Here is a 16,003-nt window from a genome sequence, read left to right as displayed (position 1 = left end):
AGGGGAACCCAGGACAAAACGGCCTGGGACTGGCAGGTAGGTCCCCGGCGGTTTGGGTTTGCGGCTTCATGGGGAATGGGATTAGAAAGGGACTTACAGGCTTCACCTGTCCTCCGCTTGGCCCTGCCTAGGACCACTAAGGTAATTAATCCAGGCCCCTGTTGGAGAAAGCACCATTATATGAACCCTATGGTGTGTTGTACGCCCTCTCCGGTGTTTGGCACTGGCCGTGGGGACTGAGGGAGGACAGACGGTGTGGGACTGCAGGCTGGGACGCAGACCACAGGTAGGGGTGGTGTGATCTCAGAATGCTGTTACTGCTTGTGTTTGGCTTCAGGGTCATGATCCTCCCCCCGTCTTGTGCCTGTAAAACGTCTCTCTGTTTCGTCCCTAGCCTGAGCAGAGGGAATCTGTCTGGGAACTGGACAACAATGGTGGCCTCGCCATGGGTGAGTCTGACTGCTGGGTCTACAGCGAGATGCGGTGGTCATCCTCCTCTGGACTTCCATGGAAAGTTGGCCCAATAAGCGCCTGGCTCCAAAGTCTGCCCACCTCTTGGACCCTTGATACTCCTTAGCAGCTGTTGCCTCTGTTGCATTTGTGGTATTCGGTTGCAGCGGCCTCTGCATACATGACCCCCGGGATATGGCAGAAGAGGGTCGGACCAAGATTGTAAGGGTCATGTAGGGTGTGTGGGGTGGAGCGTATGGTCAAGCCGCTCAAGATGGCTGTTCTCTTGCTCTCTGTACATCCCCAGCTCGACCAGGCCCTGCTTCACTCCCATGACCATCCAATCCTCGTAATTGCAGGGCTTAACTAGACCCTAGTAACTGACGAGCCCACCTGAAGTCAATTCCCCCCCATAACTGGTAGCCTCCTTCCCCCGCAGGAGCAGCAAAGGCGGCTGCCGAGTCCTGTTTGCCGCCCACGGCGGGGTGTTGCTCCAGGATGTTGCTTCGAATGTGTAAGATCCCCTATCCAGCAAATCACTGATGTCTCTGTCACTGTCTCTGGGCTGTTCCTTTGGTCTCAAGGCTGGGCCACTACAAGGCATGCAGGCCTGCGGGAGTGCCGCCCAACAATTGGCGAGCCAGCTGAGAAGCCAAGGAAACTCCCGGGAGCACCGAGATGTCAGGGAACAAGGACGGGACATGGAAAGTTGTTGTGAGGCATCCGGGGGTGGCCATCCACTCGTGTGCGGGGCCCTGTGGCGTCTGTCCTTGATGAATGGGGGCCGCCAAGAGACGGGCGAATCCATAGAGCACCCCGAGGGTGTCGCAGAGCTGTCGCTGCCATTACTGTGGGGAAAAAGAAGCTAGACGGTGGAAGGGGTAGCCGTGACTGTGGGCTGGCTGCTGCTTTGGAGGCTGAGAAAGGCCACAGGCACTGAGCAACTGCCCGAGGCTCAGGCTCGGGGCCTACAGCTGGGATGCCAGGCTGGCCCAAACCAAAACTGCTGGAACGTTAATGGCCAGACTGAGGGAACGAGATGGGAAGCAGACACTTAACCCGCCATGCCGCGTGGCTGAAGGGAAGGCAGCTTCCCCGACAGGGAGTCCAGATGGTTGGGGCCCGTCCAAACGGGAACCCCAAGGCGTGGGACCCTACAGAGAGCACTGATGAAGAGGAAGAAGATTGGGACGAGGTCATCGAGCTCCCTGTCCCCCAGGCACAGGTGAAGAGCTCTTTTCTCCCCCAGAGCGGAGGCAGCTGACCATCAGGAGGGATGCCTCTCTCTCCCATCATAATGGTGATATTCTGTTAACCTCAGGGTCTGTTTCCCGTTTCACAGTAGCAGCCCCCACGCTTGGAGCTCATTTGACAGCAGACGGATGGCTGGAGAACGCAGACAGAAGGCAAAGACCTGGATGACCTGTCAACTACTCGGGTGTCATCTGGTCAGGTAAGCCAAAAGTGGTACCCTCAGCAGTTACTGGCAAAATGCAAGCACACCTGTGAGCCTTCACCCCGAAACAATGAGAGACCTGGCTAGGGCTGTTGGGCTATGGGAGGCCTTCCACCCCGCATCTGGCCCAAACGTTTTGACCCTTGTTCAAGCCCGTAAAGAAGGGAGCTCAGTGGGAGAGGACCCGGGGGAGGAAGATGCCTTCACCCAAGCCAAGGTGGCTGTTAAACAGATCCAGGGCTTTAGGGATATGAACTCAGGGACAGGCTTGTGAGTTGGACGTGGCCAGGTAGCCGCAAGGGTTTGGTTGGGGCCTGTGGTAACAGCGTAACCACAAGAGTGCCCTTGGGCTTCTGGTCCCACCCGTGGAAGGGGGCGGAATAACGATGCCGTGTGATGGAACGACAGCTCTGTGCAACCTACAGTGCTTCACAACAGGTGAAAGACCTCCCAGAAGGCACCCCAGTGACTGTACGTACTCAAGATCCCATAGCTGAGTGGCTAAAGGATACCTTCCAGAAGCCCAAGTCCGGGCATGCACAAGTCCAAACCATAACTAAGCGGCGTGTCTGTTGAAGTCAACGTAGCCCTTGACCTACTGGCCCACTGAGTGCAGAGTTACACGCTATCTGAGGCCTGGTGACCTACACCATGGAGGACCCCACTGGCCTGACGGAGACAGCTGATCCTCCTGAGATAGCACCTTCAGTGGAAGAAGGCACAGGCTCCATCCCTTGGGAGGTTTCGTACACTGATGGGTTGGCCTGGGGTAATCAGCGCAGGTGGGCAGCAGTGGCCAGCAGGCCTGCAACGGACAGCATCTGGACGGATACAGTGGACAGCCCAGGAGTGGATGGTGGCGGGGCGACCCTATGGGGAAAGGACCCCGATAGCCACCAAGGAACCCACTTTATGGGCCACGAAATTGAGGCATGGGCCGATAAGAATGACAGACACTGGCATTTCCCCCTGCGCTACAATGGCCCTGCTGCCGGGCTAAGCGGAGGGATGAATGGACCACTTAACCAGCGAGACTGGAAACCCGCTCTCCTGACATGCGGACCAGGACGCTAACTCAGCCCCTCCGAGCTACGACTGAACATACCAGGAGCAGTCGACCCAGTGCCTGCAGCACGTTAACCCAGAAGCAACGAGTCAACACCATCCAAGTTCAGCTGTTGACCACCGAAGGACCAGTACTGATCAGGACAATAACTTGTTTTCACCCTGGCCACCAGACCTGTTCCTAGGGGAACCCAGGACAAAACGGCCTGGGACTGGCAGGTAGGTCCCCGGCGGTTTGGGTTTGCGGCTTCATGGGGAATGGGATTAGAAAGGGACTTACAGGCTTCACCTGTCCTCCGCTTGGCCCTGCCTAGGACCACTAAGGTAATTAATCCAGGCCCCTGTTGGAGAAAGCACCATTATATGAACCCTATGGTGTGTTGTACGCCCTCTCCGGTGTTTGGCACTGGCCGTGGGGACTGAGGGAGGACAGACGGTGTGGGACTGCAGGCTGGGACGCAGACCACAGGTAGGGGTGGTGTGATCTCAGAATGCTGTTACTGCTTGTGTTTGGCTTCAGGGTCATGATCCTCCCCCCGTCTTGTGCCTGTAAAACGTCTCTCTGTTTCGTCCCTAGCCTGAGCAGAGGGAATCTGTCTGGGAACTGGACAACAATGGTGGCCTCGCCATGGGTGAGTCTGACTGCTGGGTCTACAGCGAGATGCGGTGGTCATCCTCCTCTGGACTTCCGTGGAAAGTTGGCCCAATAAGCGCCTGGCTCCAAAGTCTGCCCACCTCTTGGACCCTTGATACTCCTTAGCAGCTGTTGCCTCTGTTGCATTTGTGGTATTCGGTTGCAGCGGCCTCTGCATACATGACCCCCGGGATATGGCAGAAGAGGGTCGGACCAAGATTGTAAGGGTCATGTAGGGTGTGTGGGGTGGAGCGTATGGTCAAGCCGCTCAAGATGGCTGTTCTCTTGCTCTCTGTACATCCCCAGCTCGACCAGGCCCTGCTTCACTCCCATGACCATCCAATCCTCGTAATTGTAGGGCTTAACTAGACCCTAGTAACTGATGAGCCCACCTGAAGTCAATTCCCCCTCTAACTGGTAGCCTCCTTCCCCCGCAGGAGTAGCGAAAACTGCTGCCGTGTCCTACGTCGTATCTTCTATCCACAGTGGGGAGTCGCTCCAGGATGTTGTTTAGGACACGTAAGATCCCCTATGCAACGGATTGTCATCTCTGTTGCTGCCTCTGGGCTCTTCGGTCTCGAGGCTGGGCTACTACAAGGCTGAACAGTCATGTCTCCTCCAAGAGACCCTTTTCAAACACAGGGTGATTCCGAGTAAGCACTTTGCCCGGCCCTGTCGGCCTTCCCCCCAAGGCCTCTGCTCTGTGCTCCCCGCCCTTCCAAGGCCCCATCTGACATCCCGTGTCCTCTTTTTCCGTAAGGCTGTTAGTGAGATGTTCCCGTTTCCTGCCTCCGTCCAGTCTCTCCTCTACTCAGCCCAACCGGGAAGAGTGAGAATCCTCCAGCTGAGATTCTGTGGGTCTAGAAACGGGTGTGAACAGGTGACTCAGGAGACACGAAGTGGAGGAAAAGAAAACCTTCCACATGGAGGTGGTCAAGGGACAAAGGAGGGCCCCAGCTGTCCATGTGCCAATTACCAACACATCCCTCTGCGCACATGCTGCCCCTTTCTAGGACCCACTTGTCCCTGGTTCGGGAGCTCTGTGCAGTGCACATGTGCGGCCATACGTGCTGGTCCTGACAAAGTGGGTGGACCCTGAAGTCGGAGCCCACAGGCAAGACAGCCGCCAGCCGTGGACAAGGGATAAAACAGGTTTCTGGGAGAAGAACGGGGAGAACCCAGCTGTGCCCAGCGCTGTAGCTCCAGGGAACCACCCCCCTCACTTCCTCGGTGGGTGTAGGGATGGGTGGGGGGGCAGCACAAACCACTGAGAAATGGGGAGAGTCAGCAGCTTCTGCCCGAAGGGGTGGGGGCTGCGGTGGGGAGAGGAGGGAAAGGAAGAAAAGGGGGAGACTTCCCAGCCGGGAAAGTCACTTAAGAGGCCTCTCTCTGAGCCCCCTGGGCAGCCTGTGGTGGGGCCGCAGACCAGAATGCAGGCACCTACTGCATCCCCACCCCAAACCGCCCCCCCCCCCAACCAGAAGGAGGGGAGAGAACTGACACACATGCTGAGAACTGATGGTGCACCAGCCATTTGACCATCAACAGCCCTGCGATGAGGCCCGGCCAGGACACTGAGGCACAGAGCAGTGAAGTGACACGCCGAAGTCACTCAGCAGAGGGGCCTTAGAGCAACAGTGGCTGTGTCCCTTCTGCATACGGCATCCCAAGGCTCTGGCAGTGGAGGCGGCTGTGCCGTCACAGTGGTGTTTCCTTCCACCTACAAGGTGGTGTGTGATGAGCCTTAAGTAAGGCGGTGTGCAAAGTGCCCGACACCTAGGAGGAGCCTGTCAGCCCCCAGCTTAGTCCCTGGAGAGAGAGAGGAAAGACCCCCGGAGGCAGGGCCAGGGACCCCCTTTCTGTGTGTCACTGACCCCTTCTTAGTGTCCACTGAGGGCTCCCAGGAAGGAACAGCAGCGTTTGTCCTCTGGCTACAGAGAATCAGCCTCCTGATGCCGGATCGAGTGCTGGGGAAGCCCTCGTGCAGCCCGGGTCTCTCAAAACCCAACCTGCCACTAGCCTAGGCAGGCCCGGCATCAGCAGTGCACGGGAAGCTGGAATCTGACCCCTGGCATTGGGCCTGGTCTCCATGGCAGCCGTGGATTTATAACCGGGGCCTCCACCCAGCTTGGCGGACTTTCGACTTGAAGCCCGGAGGAAGGGGAACAGGAAGGCGGTTCTGGGAGCAGCGAGCGCACGGGTGGCAGCCGGAGGCCCCGCGATGGTGAGTGAGGGTCTGTGTGGCCCTGTCAGGCTGTCCTGGGCCGGGGTGGCCGGGGGGCTTTTGTGGAGTCCCTCCCTGACTGTTCTCCTCTCTCTGCTGCAGGCCAAGTTTCTTTCCCAGGACCAAATTAATGGTAGGTTTGGTTTGTTCTTTCATTAGCAACTCACAGCAAAATATGGGTCTCATTAGGCAATTTGCTCTGCTCATTTTTTGTTAGTGGGAGGGTAGGAGGTTGGTGGGAGAGCTGGGCCCACCCACAGGCAAGGGGCCGGCCGCCGCAGGGAAGGGCTGGGTTGGAGGTGCAGGTGGGGGGCAAAGCTTGGAGGTAAGAGATGTTGGTGTGACACTTGTCAGTGTGATTTACAGGAGGGAGTGATAGGAGAGGGAGCTCACTGGGTTTTCCTCCAGAACTTGATAGTTGGATTTGGGGAAGGAGAGGGAAAGGGGATGGACAGAGAGACACCGGCAACTGGCTGTGGCTGAGGACCCGACCAAAGGAGGGGGCTTTGTAACTGGCTGAGAAAGAGAAAAGAGCCCAGGTTTGCACTCTCAGGCAGGATGCTTCTACCCTCTGGGCCTCAGTCTCCCCATCTGTAAAGGGGGGAAGGTCAGCTTAGGTGGTCTCTGAGGTCCCTTCTGTCCTGACAGCAAGCCTGGTTTTAGTGTTTGGAGCACTTTGTTCCCGGAGTCCCCTGACCTGCTGGTCCCCAAGCAGGCTTCAGTTTCCCGCAGTGCATGGTTCTCTTTCCACAAGGCCAAGCCAACAGAGTTGGGTTACACAGAACTCAGGGGCCCAGACCTGGCTGGGGAGGCCCATCGGAGCTCAAGCAGGGAGATGAACTGAGGGTTACCTGGGCAGGGATTCCAGAGTTCTGGGTACCAGGAGCTTGGTCTATAAGGGTGGGTGGGTGGGTGGGTGGGTTGTAGGCACCTCCCCACAGACCCCTTGATATCCTTACCCTACGAGGGGGAACAGAGCAGGGACTCTTAAAACACAAGGCCCAGGGCAGGGGCCTCTCTTGCCCAGGTCTCGAGGCAAGACTTGAGGAGTCTCGGGGCTGGAGTCCAGCTGTCAGCCTCAGCCTCTCCCCACCAACACCTGGCTCTGAGGCTCATTGACCCTCCCTCTGGGGCCTCTGAACCTCCCAGAAGGGAAGAAGGTAAGTTCCCCTTTGTATCCTAATGTCTGACACAAAGAAAGTGACCACAAACATTAATGAATGAAAGACTGGAGTAGGAAGACCAGGGACCTTGGAGGCAGTGGACCTGGGGTCCAGTCACCTCTGAGCCTCAGTTGTCTCATCTGTGAAGTGGGGCTAATGACACTGCCTCACCAGGCTGCTGTGAGTGAGGGAGACAGCAGATGTCAGCCACGTGCCTGACACTGGGCCTGGGTGTCACCCAGACCGACACTGGGGCCAGCTTGCTCTTGCTATCGTGAGCCGGACGGTACGGTTTTAAGAAATTTGTGAGCTGGTTGTTAAAATCAGCCATTATTAAACAATGGAAGATGAAAGAATGCTCCAATCCCTCCATCTGTATAAACATTTTTAAAAGATATCTCTTGGGGCTTCCCTGGTGGCGCAGTGGTTAAGAATCTGCCTGCCAATGCAAGGGACATGGGTTCGGACCCTGGTCCAGGAAGATCCCACATGCCGCGGAGCAACTAAGCCCGTGCGCCACAACTACTGAGCCTGCACTCTAGAGCCTGTGAGCCACAGCTACTGAGCCCGCGCGCCCAGAGCCCGTGCTCCATAACAAGAGAAGCCACCTTAACGAGAGGCCTGTGCACCGCAACAAACAGTAGCCCCCGCTCGCCGCAACTAGAGAAAGCCCGCGCGCAGCAACAAAGACCCGATGCAGCCCAAAATAAATTTATATATATATAAAAAAAATCTCTTGCAGTCAATAGTGCTGAAGATTTGAAAGAGATTTCAGTTGAATGAATATAATTTGCAAAAGGCGAGAAATAGTTTAATAGTAGATCATTTATCAGAGGTAATGATAGTATAGTCATTGGGAAAAGAGTGGCATTCATTGGCATGCAGCCTACCTCACTTACGGTTAAATCAAAACTGTAGGTTGGCAATGGCTACAAGAGCTGTCAAAACTCACTGTGATAATCAATTGGCTAGATGGAATTTATAATCAAGAGTATATTTTATGATTTGTAAATTGTGTGCTGCACATCCTTAAGTCTATAAAACTTAAACTATGTACATATATCATCAGAGCCAGTTGTTACATTCCGAGCATACAACTGGTGTCATCCTAGGCCCTGGGGAGGATTCTTTCTTGCCTTGGGGTATTTATTTGTATTTTCAAAGGGAAAACCTAAAGGGGATTTTTAATTCAATTTATTTAACCCAATTTGTTCTTTCATTCAACAGTTATGAGTCCTTTCTTTGTGCCAGCCCAGTTCTAGGCATAAAAAAATATAGCAGTGCATGTAATAGCCCTAAATACCTGTGCTCACAGGGTTCACCTTGCAGGGATGGGGGGGACAACAAAGGAAAGTAGTAAAATAAACAGGATGTTGGATGGCCGGCTGGCCTATCAGAAGGAGAGCCAGGCAGGGAGAGGAAGGAGGTGTGAAGGTCTCGGGGGGCGGGGCCAGGGGGTGGAAGGAGAAGAGCCCTGTTGTTCCAGCACAAGACTCCAAGTTCAGAGCCAGACTCCCAAGTATCTAAAAGGCAGGAAGACAGAACACATTTTATGTAACTGAGGAGATGGGCCTCCATTTGACCTTAGCCCTGCTGGTATCAGGGACCACGGGCCCCCGTGGTGCAGGGCACAGGGGCGGGGGGCAATGTGCCCCCCTGTAGAGCCTGGTGGATTCCAGGCCCCAAGAATGTGATGTCCCCACCTGGCCACTGTCGGAAGATGGTCAACTGTCATAGAATGAAGTCTCAGGAAGGCAGCGCGCCCACCCCTCGTGCAGAGGCAAACCAGACAGAAGACAAGGTGAGGTGGCCAAGAGCAGTCCCCAGGAGGGGGAGGGGGAGAGCTGAGTTTAGGCCCTGCACACATGGTGGCCCTCTCTCTCTGCCCCCATCCCCACTGGCACTGGGCCTTCTTGGAGGGAATTAGGTTTTGCAGGAACCAAAAGTGGGGTTAGGCCAAGCTCTGGCCCTGCTTCCCCTGGGCCACTCCAGCCCCTGCCACCAGGTCCTGTTGCTGGTCTGCCCCTCCGAAGCTCAGGCTCTGGAAAGTTCTGAAAGGGTGGAAGGTTCCCATTCAACCTCTCCACAGGCACAAAAGCAGCTAATTGTCTCTAAACCCCACTGCCTGGCCTGCCTTTGATTAGCAGCCTCCCTGAAATCCTCTGCTGCAAGGAGAGGCCTTAAGGAGGGACCATGACAGGGCCCTAGGCCCGGGCTTCCTTTTGCCGTCTCTCCCGCTCTGCTGCCCTCTGGTGGCTTCTGCCCGGGAGTGGAGATCCAGTGTGGCCTCAGGGGCAGAGCAGGCTGCCCACTGCGAGTCCTCTGCTGCTCCAGCCTTCCTTGCCCCATCTGCACCATGGGAACAACAAAGGTACCACCCCACAGGGTCACAGTGAGGATTACACAAGGGCCTGGGGGGCAAGTGCTAGTAGTGGGAGCGGCGGTTGCTGGTTTTGTTATCATCAGCTCAGGAGCCACTGGTCTAGGCCTCTGAGGAACCAGCTGGGTGTGGGAAGCGGGAGAGCAGGTTGCTGAGGACAGCACAGGGCCCTGCACGTTCCCAAGCAGGGCTCAAGCAGGAGCTCTACCCCATGGGCCCCAGGGACTGGACGAGAGGGGAGTCTTGACCAATTCTGATGAGAGCCCTACCCCCGGGCTGTGGTCAGAACCTCTGTGAGGGGCCCCTGATCTTCCCAAGCTCATGGCTGGCCTCACTGTGCCTCCAGGGCTGGGGGTCTGGGGAGATGCAGGTGGGGGTCGGTTCTGCTGGGCCTGGGGGGCTGTGGATCTGGAGGCTACTTCGCCCCCAGCAGGGGAGAGAGGGTTTGGGGAGAGCAGCAAGCAGGATCTCAGCAGAGCCTGGGAGGACTTCCTGGCAGCGCCTCTTGAAGGGGGCCAGGGCCTGTGTCAGAGAGCAGCTTGAGAGTTCAGCAGCCTGGAGGCCGGCGGCTGGAGCAGTAGACTCAGAGGTGCCCACAGTTGTGATTATTGTCATCACATATGAGAGCCTCTCTGCCAGGCCTGCCCAGAGGGGATTTCTGGTCCTTCCCAGAAAGGAGGACCAGTAGCCCTGAGGCATTATTGTCCCTGTTTCCCACATAAGCTGTCTTTGCCAAGGTCCCCTGGGAGTCTGGTGCCCTGCTGTGGGCTCCTGGTCTCCCTGGGCTGGCCCTGGAGGGTGAGAGAGAGCTTTCATCTGGTTTTGGTCGACTGAGGAAGGGAGCAGGGAGGGCGAGAGGGAGGAGGCAGAAGGGAAGTCAGGAGGGGGAGGGGAGAGGGTTGGCAGATGAAACAGGACACCTAGTTAAATGTAAATTTCAGATAAATAACAAATACCTTTATAAGTATATCCCATGCAAAACTTGGGATCGACTTGAACAATGAATACATTTTTTAGAATATCTGAAATTCGGTTTACCCTGGCAGCCCTGGACTTTTCTTTGCTGTCTGGCCACTCTAGGAGGGGAAGAGGAGAGGGGAGCAGGCAAAAGGAAGGGGAGGGGCAGAAAGAGGGGGAGAGGACGGAGAAGCGGGGTGGAGGGTGAAAGAGGGCTCCTGATTCTCCCTTCTGGGCTTTGGCAGAGTACAAGGAATGCTTCTCCCTGTACGACAAGCAGCAGCGGGGGAAGATTAAAGCCACTGACCTCCTGATGGTGATGAGGTGCCTGGGGGCCAGCCCGACGCCGGGGGAGGTGCAGCGGCACCTGCAGACTCAAAGGATAGGTGAGTGGGCTGGGCTGGGCTGGGCCAGTTGCCAGGGAAGGAGTCGTCTGGGCTGAGGGTGGGCTCTGAGCCCCACAGCTGTGGTCCTGGGGAGGGCCCGGCAGGCAGGTGCAGATGATCGGGGTGTAAACAGCTCAGAAGTTTGAGGGGTAGGTTGTAGCTGGAGCTCACCGGCTGGGTGCTGTGGAGGCACCTGGCCAGGTGTGCTGTGTATCACTCGGGCTTCCTTGAATCCTCCCAGCAACCGGTGACACCCCCATCCCAGAGGACCAAGGATCTAGGCATTCCAACAAGGTTATCACACACCTGCAAGTCCAGACGGTGCTAAGTGATCCCAACGTTGTTTTGCTAGAACGATGTCCCTTTACTATTTGTCATGTGCTTAGTTCAACAATCCAGTGAAGGAGGCACTATCCTAATCTGGGTTTTACAGACAAAGATCAAGATTCAGAGCCCATTAGGTAACTTCCCCAAGTGCTTACGCCAATGGTGGAATCAGGCTTGGAACCCAATTCTGATCTCCACGTGGTTCTCTGGTGATGCGATTATGGGTGATTTTCATTCCTTGTTTCCTCTGTTTATGACAATGGAAACATACGGGACTTTTCATAACCAAAAACAAGTTCTGTTGTTGTTGCTCGTGGTGGGTTTTTATTTTTTAAAGAAAAAGAGGGAGGGATGTCAGAGGCCAGGATGGCTGTTTGCATTGGTGGCTGGACACTCAGGAAGGAAAGAGAAGGGTGGCCTGGAAAGAACACTTGATCAAGAGCCCATCTGGACCTCAGTTTCCTCATCTCTCAGATGGGTTCCCACCATCTGCTAGCATTATCCTGAGGTCCCATCCGAGGGTGCCTGAAGTAGCACTGGGAGCCCGTCCTGAGGACAGCCTGGGCCTGGGGGTTGGGCCTCTGAAAGCCTCAAGCCCGGTGATGGGGCGCTCAGCCACTGAGATCCACTGCTTCCATCTCCGAAGGGGTGGTGGTTTCCTCTGGTTTCTGTCTCCTGCAAACAGGAAGCTGTGGTCAGGGGCAGTTCTGACTTCCTGCAGTTGTAGCCCAGCCAGGGCCTGGGCGGAGGTCCCCAGGCATGCCTGGAGGAGGGCTGTGGGCTGGGGGGACTGGGGTGGAGGCTGCAGTGAGGTGAACAGCCTGGGTGGGACGGAGGCTTGAGGCCCCAGGTGCGGCTCATCTGTCCATCTTTGTAGGTGTGTTACAGTGGCTGCCAAAAGGGGAGATAGACATGTTGGTGCACTTCCCTCCGGTTCAGGGCAGGAGAGAAGCATCCAGAAGGGAGTAGAGGAGGCAGTGCTTCATCCTGGTCCTGCCACTGCTCTGAGGTGACTCTACGCTCTGAGCTTCTGTCTCCTTAGTGGGCAAAATGCGATGATAACCAGTCACTAAGGGGCTGTTGGGAGGATTAAATGAGGCATATCCATGGTGGGAACTCAGCAGGACAGGCTGCATCCTCTTCTCCATGACCACTGCCTCCAGCATGGTGCTTCCTGAGTTAGGTGGCCCTTGAGCTGGCCATGAAGGCAGGAAGCCAGCTGCCTTCCTCAAGAGAAGCCTTTCCCTCCCTGCTCACTCTGCTGTGTTTGGGGGTCTCCTAGACAGAAATGGAGAGCTGGATTTCTCTACTTTCCTGACCATTATGCACATGCAAATAAAACAAGAGGACCCAGAGAAGGAAATTCTTTTGGCCATGTTGATGGCGGACAAGGAGAAGAAAGGCTACATCATGGCGTCTGAACTGCGGTCAAAACTCATGAAACTGGGAGAGAAGCTCACCCACAAAGAAGGTAATGGCCTGGGTCCCTCTTTCCCAACAGCAGCAGGTGATTAAGGGGTCAGGGGAAGGACACCAAAGCCCAATCCATGCCACCTGGGTTATGTAGGCACTGCATTTGATGGATGCCCCAGCAGGTTGTGACTAGACGTTGAGCTTGGTGAACTCTGGATTGGATCCCAGAAAAGAACTAGGGACCCTGTGGGTGGCAGGAGAAATTAGCCAGGGCGAAGGGACAGCTTGGGGAAACCCAGTTATGATCTACTTGGGCATCGCACTGTGTTCTAAACTTTCACTGTGGGCCTTCATTTAGTGATTATGACATCTCTGGGAGCACTAGTGCCCCCCTCATACTGATTAAACAGGTGCAGTGAGTGGCTTGTGAGTAACAGAGCTGGGCGCTACATGCAGGTCTATTAGACACTCGGACCCCCGCCCCCCAGCCCCCCTCAGGCTCTTTTCTCTCACCACCGCTGTCTGTCTTCTGAAGCTGCTACTGCTGCCAAGTTTCTAAATTGAGATGTTACTTTGCTCCCTTTCCTCACGACTCAGCCAGCTCTAAGAGCTTTTCCAGAAGGGGTGTCTGTGGTGGTCTTTGACTCCTACCTTCCCTGCCTTCCTACCTCAGAGAGGATGAGAGGCTTGGGTCTTCAAGGAAAGCCCCATGTCCATGGTAAGGGCGACCCCAATGCTGGGCCCTTTGCAGGTGTTCTCCCAGCCTGCCTGGTGGGCCCCTCGGTCCAGCCACGGCAGCCATGCCAGGTCGCCGCCAGAGTCCACACCCACCAACCCCAGAGGCTGGGATTTCTAGTTAGGCCGCTGGGTCACTGCCTATGATTGAGGCAGGAGGAAAAAGGCTTCAATAGTGATGGGCCTTTAGCCTTTGGTTAAATCACAACAAACAGACTTGAATCCTGGCTCCCCCTCATTCTGGGGGACCTCAGGTGAGTTTCTTAACCTCTCTCACCCTCCTCAGTTTCCTCGTTGGGAAATGAGGTTACAATAGACAATCCCTCAGGTCCCTCCAAGAGCTAACATTCTATAAAGCAGTCTGCTGAGATTTTATCTGTAGTCACAAAGGCACAGCGCAAAGCATGTAAAAATAGCTCTACAGAAGGCAGATGGAGCTTCCCCCGCTTTTTCAGGCCAGCAGCTATCACGATCTCGTCTTTCACTGTGGCTGTTTTAATGTGAACAGGGAAACACGGGCTCTCCTTCCCTCCCCGGCTCTGAGGACACGGCTTGGCCTTTTATGTACCAAGTGGAGTGTTAGCAGAGGGCCAGCAGGGGCCTTAATTCTTACGGTTAATGATCTCTTGTCTAAAGCAATACCATGGCCCCCAAACTCAAACATATCTCTCATTTGTTTAACCAGTAAAGAAACATTTCAAAGAAACTGACAATGTCTTCCAGACAGAGAACGATGTCCCTTCCTCTGGCTGTGGGAGAAGGAAAGATGGTACTAGAAGTAAGACTCCTTTACCCTCAGTGATTGAAAGAAAAGCTTCAGTTTTACTACAGAAGCATCCTTGGAGCTGCTGAGATGGCTGGGAGGGAGGCCTCCTTCGCGACCTGGTTCTTTGTGGGTTCACAGGGAACCGCCGTTCTACCCAGAAGGCATCATCAGACTCCAGCTGCCCCTCTTCTGGACAGTTGGAGGCTGCAGTGGTTGGTGTTAGACCTGTCCATTGGGACGGTTTTAACCAAGTGGTTGATGGGTAGACGCATCTCTATGAAATAAGATAAATTACAGTCTCAACATTCTGAAAATACTCAGAACTATCATCAGCTTAAGCACAGAGCACAGTAATTACATTTTTGGAGGAGGATGGTTAAGCAGGAAGTCACAGGATATTTTCTAACAACTACCCAGGATTATGTTGGGGACGCCTGGGGCCGGGGAAGTTAACACAGAGCAGTGAGATAGCTTTGTAAGAGGGTGAGGATGGTCCTGAGAAGCCACTGTGGAAAAGTGTAAGCTGAAATGGCTCTTGTTGTCAACTCCTGGGACAAGCTAGTATTTTGTCCCAGGGATCCAGAACCAGTAAATGTAGGGTTTTTGTTTTTTCTTTTTTTGAGCAACATTAGAGAACGAACAATGGCAGTTTTTTGTAGGCTTTGAGCTTAGACACAGTTGAATATATTTTCTTACACTACCCCACCCCCGAAACGCACACTTTTTAAAAGAGGTGATGGTGGCAGTTACCACTTGTCACCGAGCCCCCTTGGGGTGGGGGGGGTGTCAAGTTGGAAGGCAGACTGGCAGGTCAGGGGCAGGCCAAAGACTGGGCTGGGGGGCCCAGGATGGAGCTGCAGAGGGTGTCTGTTCTGCAGGGGGCTGAGAGGGTGGGCTGTAGAAGGTAAAATTCATGCCCAAGCTTTCTGGAAATACTGGCACAGGGGTCAGACAGACATTTTCTGAAGGGGAAAAAAAAAAAAGCACAAGGTGGTTTCAGTGATTGAATCCTTACCAGTACACCCCTACCCTGGCCCCTGCAGAAAGCCTGATGAACTCAAAATTGGATACATGGTCTCCAAGGCGTAGGGGGTGGGTTGTCCTGTTCCCTCCACTGGTTTATTTCCTCATCTACGGGAACAGTCAATTAGACGCTCAGGGAAGACCTCCAGGGAGTCCCAACCCCCAACTGGATGTCCTATAACGTTAACACTAAAGCCAAACTGAAAAATTAATGTGATTTATTGCAGTGGATGATCTTTTCAGGGAAGCAGATATTGAACCTAATGGCAAAGTGAAGTATGACGAATTTATCCACAAGATCACCATTCCTGTGCAGGACTACTGAATGAGGAGAAGGCAAGAGAGCCTCCCCTGGGCTGAAAAACTCAGACTGATGAATTTTTAAAAAGAAAAGTGTTCCTTTCACTTGCGGGAGATGGCAAACACAGCAAGATGACATACCTGACCACAGCAGAGGGTAACTTAGCAAGGAAACGAAACTATTTCAGCTACAGTATTAGCATGTCTTTAATAAAAGATTTTTACTGATTTTAATAACTAACTACCATGAGTCTAGCCCTTTACATCATGGAACGAGCCTATGGTTGGGCCAGGGTTTCAGCCCTGACTCTGCCACTTCCGAGTCAGGTGATTTTGGGCAAATCATTTCACCCCTCAAAGCCTTAGGATCCTCACTGAGGTTGGATTCCTACTTCTTACCTCATGGAGCCTGTTGAGAATGGGCTTCAAAAGGCCTTTGCAAATTGTAGAGCACTGTGTAATCCTGGGTTGCCATGGTCGTGCTTCTCCTAAAAAGGTAAATTTACTGAAAGACTAATAGTCTGTATTTGGGTGCTAGAATCATCTTCCGCATTTCAAAGATAAAGCTAGCTGCGAAACAGCGACAAGCAGAGGGCTCAAACTATGGCAACAGTTCTTGCAGCACCGCAGGGTCACATACAAATTCTCATTCCCAGTGCATACTAATGTAGTTCAGGATATTCATTCATAAACAGGATAAAAAGCAGGTTTAAAACAAGGCAGC

At 54.3% G+C, this 16,003-nt stretch overlaps 1 protein-coding gene and 1 long non-coding RNA gene across 4 annotated transcripts; both read left to right on the top strand.

Annotated features, from left to right (window-relative positions):
• Positions 1-3,546: 3,546 nt before the first annotated feature.
• On the top strand, positions 3,547-4,416 carry LOC137759985 (uncharacterized). Its single transcript, XR_011073221.1, has 3 exons — positions 3,547-3,603; positions 4,043-4,258; positions 4,366-4,416. It is a non-coding gene; the product is annotated as an uncharacterized lncRNA (long non-coding RNA).
• A 1,331-nt stretch (positions 4,417-5,747) lies between these two features.
• Positions 5,748-15,520, top strand: CALML4 (calmodulin like 4). Of its 3 annotated transcripts, none has more exons than XM_068536808.1 (6): positions 5,748-5,829; positions 5,932-5,962; positions 10,575-10,715; positions 12,325-12,513; positions 13,876-13,968; positions 15,223-15,520. In XM_068536808.1, the coding sequence occupies exons 1-6, from the start codon at positions 5,827-5,829 to the stop codon at positions 15,252-15,254; spliced, it is 489 nt and encodes a 162-aa protein (XP_068392909.1). In that variant the 5' UTR covers positions 5,748-5,826; the 3' UTR covers positions 15,255-15,520. The 3 variants fall into 3 exon arrangements, with proteins under 3 accessions (XP_068392909.1, XP_068392901.1, XP_068392918.1); XM_068536800.1 differs by having other exon boundaries at positions 15,207-15,520; XM_068536817.1 differs by lacking the exon at positions 13,876-13,968 and having other exon boundaries at positions 15,207-15,520.
• Positions 15,521-16,003: the final 483 nt, after the last annotated feature.

This window comes from Eschrichtius robustus, chromosome 1 (assembly GCF_028021215.1).
Source record: "Eschrichtius robustus isolate mEscRob2 chromosome 1, mEscRob2.pri, whole genome shotgun sequence".
Lineage (NCBI taxonomy): Eukaryota > Metazoa > Chordata > Mammalia > Artiodactyla > Eschrichtiidae > Eschrichtius > Eschrichtius robustus.
Note: the sequence above shows the minus strand (reverse complement) of the source record. Positions and strands in the feature narration are given on the sequence as shown.

What these genes read in the sequence shown, in the direction of transcription:
- CALML4 (XM_068536800.1), top strand. An exon ending in CCTGCAGACTCAAAGGATAG is followed by an intron (nt 10,716 to 12,324) that starts GTGAGTGGGCTG and finishes GGGGTCTCCTAG; the next exon opens with ACAGAAATGGAGAGCTGGAT. An exon ending in AAGGAAAGATGGTACTAGAA is followed by an intron (nt 13,969 to 15,206) that starts GTAAGACTCCTT and finishes GATTTATTGCAG; the next exon opens with TGGATGATCTTTTCAGGGAA.